The sequence below is a fragment of the Olea europaea genome, unplaced genomic scaffold (genome assembly GCF_002742605.1).
Source record: "Olea europaea var. sylvestris unplaced genomic scaffold, O_europaea_v1 scaffold311, whole genome shotgun sequence".
In the NCBI taxonomy this organism is placed as follows: domain Eukaryota; kingdom Viridiplantae; phylum Streptophyta; class Magnoliopsida; order Lamiales; family Oleaceae; genus Olea; species Olea europaea.
Genome location: NW_019249854.1, coordinates 1000111 through 1004114, shown reverse-complemented (window position 1 = coordinate 1004114; position 4004 = coordinate 1000111). Strand labels below are relative to the sequence as shown.

General features: G+C 32.5%; 1 protein-coding gene across 1 annotated transcript; it reads right to left on the bottom strand.

Annotated features, from left to right (window-relative positions):
- Window positions 1-301: 301 nt before the first annotated feature.
- LOC111385264 (dehydration-responsive element-binding protein 3-like) lies at window positions 302-1484 on the bottom strand. The gene has a single exon (XM_023009641.1). The coding sequence runs from the start codon at window positions 1147-1149 to the stop codon at window positions 394-396; it is 756 nt and encodes a 251-aa protein (XP_022865409.1). The 5' UTR covers window positions 1150-1484; the 3' UTR covers window positions 302-393.
- Between the last annotated feature and the right edge of the window lie 2520 nt (window positions 1485-4004).

Sequence of the window (4004 nt, the reverse complement as noted above, 5' to 3'; positions counted from 1 at the left end):
GCTGCCAAAAAAATCACCAGCAAGACACGTTCTTACACATGTTTTGCAAAGGGCAAGTGACAGGGACTAAAAACACGAGGACACGTGTCAACATTTTAAAAAGTTAAAAAAAAAAATAATACATAGGCATTGTCAACACAGCACTGTCAAAAACCTTGTCATCTCATCCTATTCAAGCAGCATAATTCTTCTTACACAGATAGATTAAGAGATTTTTTTGAAGTCTAACAGTGTACAGTTAGATTTATTGAAGAGATCACAGGCAAATACTTAAGAAAGTTTTGTGGGAGGGGTGGGGGCGTAATGAAGAAAAGTTTAGCCCTTCAATGAAAAATGAAAAGGAATAATTACCCATATACACACAGACATAAAACAACATAAATACAAACTCTATTAATAATTCCACGACAAGGATTCAAAGCTGAAGCTGGAAATTCCACCACCATCATCAACATCACCACCGCTCAACCACGGCGCAGGAGGGTCCAGCCACCCGTCCACCACCGAGTTATCCACATACACAAAATCATTCCTCAGTTCTAGCGAGTCAAAACACGATCCCAGACTCGGTAATTCTATAATCTCACTCAACTCTTCTGATGTAGTTGAAAGGTCTATAGCAGAAACCAGAGATGACAACTCAGAAGAAGATGATGAAGTCCTTGATGAAGATGAAGGGGATGTGAATAAATCAAACTTCTTCATTGCAGCTGCTTTGGCTGCAGCCACCTGAACATCTCGCGGGCTACGGGAAACCGGCCGAGGAAATGCACCGGCGAGTTCAGGAAAGTTGAGTATGGCGGAGGTTCCTTTAATGCTTAACGCCGCCACATCGTGAGCTCTGGCCGCCATTTCGGGTGTGGGAAAAGTTCCGAGCCATATGCGCGATTTCTTGCGGGGCTCGCGGATTTCAGATACCCATTTGCCCCAGTTGCGCATCCTGACGCCCCGGTAGACCGGGTGTTTGCTCCCGCTGCCGGTAGAATCCCTGATTCTCTTGATTTTCATGGTAGCTTCTGTATCTACTGAAGGTGGCTTCTGTTGGGTGTATGCAGCAGATCGAATTTGAGATACTCCGGGAGACGGTGACAAGGACGAGGATGAATTTGAACTGGTTTCAGGCTCTGAATTTTGAGTTACAGAACTCATATTCTTAGCAATCTACCTGTGTTTTGGTGCAAATCTCTGTGTGCATATGACTTTACAGTCACTACACTAGGGAATGTACTAGTCGGTTGGACGAACTAGCATAAAGGGAGGTATATAGACAGAGAAAGATACATACACACATAGATATATAGAGGGTGCGTGGTGTGGGGTGGAGAAGGGAATTGAGAAGATAGATTCTTCAAGAAGTTGAAAACTTTAGCATAGAAATGGAAGGAATATTATGCACCCTAAATAAACCAGATCCTTTTTTTTTTTTTGCTATCATTTCCCAATTACTCAGTCTCAGACAAGGGCGTGGGGTGGGAGTTTAAGGGCTTAGGGAGTCCTATATATAGAAGGAAAATTCTGTACTAATAGATTGACGGATGCATGCTTTTGATTTGAATTTCATAAACGATTGTGCTACATGTATACAATGGTTTATATACATATAATGTAGTAAGATATGGTTGGATAAAAAAAATTACAATCAAATTAAAAAAACATAAAAGATTTTCTTCTCTTTTTGACACTTCATGTACATGTAAATCATTGCCCTTGTTTGAGCCCCATTTTGATGGAGAAAATGAATTTTTGAATAGTGTATTGATGGGAAATATATGGTTAAAAAATAAGAAAAAATTTTGAATTTACGTATAATATTATTTTATTGAAGAATATGTGACTGAAATGATGTTCAAGCACTATTTAAGAATATATTTTTTTGAAAAAAAATATAGCTGTATTATGTATATGTAGTATTATTCTTTAAGAAATTTAAATCAAGGGACGGATGCATCTATTTGCACAAAATCATCATTACAAGTAGAATAATTGATGGAAAAAATGGGTCATTCTGCTTGACCCCTTCATTACAATTAGGGTCCCCTCCTAAACATCACGCAACCCCCATAATGTTTCCAGTTTAACCTATGCAGGCACTGTAGATTTTCCCTTGTCACGGTCACTATCTTNTTGTTTGGATAAAATTACGAGTTAAGAAAATTACAATATGATAGGAATAAGTAATGGATAAGTAATTGTAGATTCTATGAAATATATATTTAAAATTAATATTTTATTTTTATCATTAAATTATAAAGAAATTATAAGGTTTTACAAATACGTACTAAAGACACACATCACTAATGCGATTCAACTAGTGGTACTAACTTAGAATACGAAATTTGTCATCATTTAATAATGAAAATTATACGCGATAGGTTTATAGCAAAGAAAGTTTGATTTTTGCGTGCAAAATTTTATTTATCTCAAATAACACTTTACTTTATGTAGATGCAATAATAATTTCTTCAAAAACTTAATAAGTGAGAACTTTTACAGTATAAAATCGTGATACGTATACGTACAAACACAAAGGAGACAGGTTGAACATCTGAGCAATGGTCCATTTAATTTCCATGGAGGGGAAAAAACTTGGTCATAAAACAGTACTTGTTGCATAGGCTTAGCCCTTCGGTACCAATTAAAATTAAAATTTTAATTTAAGTCAAAATTAACAATTAATTTTAATCATATATTTTATGGGTCACACAACTTTTTAACCATATATTTCATCAATTTTCTCAAAATTTATTAAAATCTGATTTTAATTCTCACCAAACAGGGGCTTAACAGATATGTGACCAAAAGTTGTCTTGCTATTACAAAAAGGAAAAAGGAAAAAACGAGGAACCAAAAATTTAATTTTGAGTATCATGAAAGTAGGGCATCTCCAACCACAATACCATTGCACCATTTTACACCATTTTTTGGTGCAAAATTGCTCCAACCCAACACCAAACTTTGCACCATTTTGGTGCAAAATGGTGCAAAGTGTAAAATATCCATTTTACCCTTATTTAACATTTCCCAAATAAATTTGTTGAGGGTATTTATGTAATTTGTGCTATATATTTTTTAATACAATAAATTATTATTATTTTTTATTAATATTAATATTATTTGTGTTTAAAATAAATTTTAAATGTAAGACATAATAATTAATTAATTAAAAGACGAAAATAATTTAAAATACATCAAATACGATTATTTATTAAAGTTAACACGAAATATATTAAATAGCAATTTATGTTCTATGTTTATTAATTGTATTTTTATTAATTATTCTATGTTTTTTATATTTATTAATGAATTTAATCTTTTCCGTAATTTAACGTAATTATTTATTTAGTAATTTATATATTTATGAAATAATTAAATAAATAATATTTCAAATAAGTAGATTATAAAGAATAAAAAAGGGAAGAAAATGGTTAAATACTGTTCATTTGGTGTAATTTTTGGTTTAATGATTGGAGATGAATTTTAGTTTGGTGCAAGATTTGGTGTAAAATTAGGTACAAAATGGTACAAAATTTGGTGCAGGGTTGAAAATGACCTAAAAGATTTAAGTTTCACCAAAATGCTATCAATTGAAGAGAAGAAATGACTATTGAAGTCGTAGAAACGTAATGTAAACTATCGTAGATGTTATAATAACATTTTAATAGAATTGAACAAAAAGTTAATTGTCCCATCTTATGTCATTCAACCAAAAAATGACAAAAATTGATTAATATTGTCTTTTCTTATCTCAACCTCCTTTTTATTTTTTATTTTTTTTGAGATATGTGTATATGTTTTTCATTTTCATCGTGGTTCACAAAAAACTATAAGAAAGCTCCAAGTCTTAATAGCATGTTTGGTTTTCTTTCCCTTTCTCCTTTGAAATAGAATTAGGCAAAAAGATCTTCTTCTCTTCATAACCCTACCTTTTCATAGTCCCTCTCTCAATTATCATTTTTAATACCAAATTTACGGTATTGTTTTTATTGATTGAAGATTAACTTACC

What these genes read in the sequence shown, in the direction of transcription:
- LOC111385264 (XM_023009641.1), bottom strand. Translation starts at nt 1,149, where the DNA reads ATGAGTTCTGTAACTCAAAATTCAGAGCCTGAAACCAGTTCAAATTCA.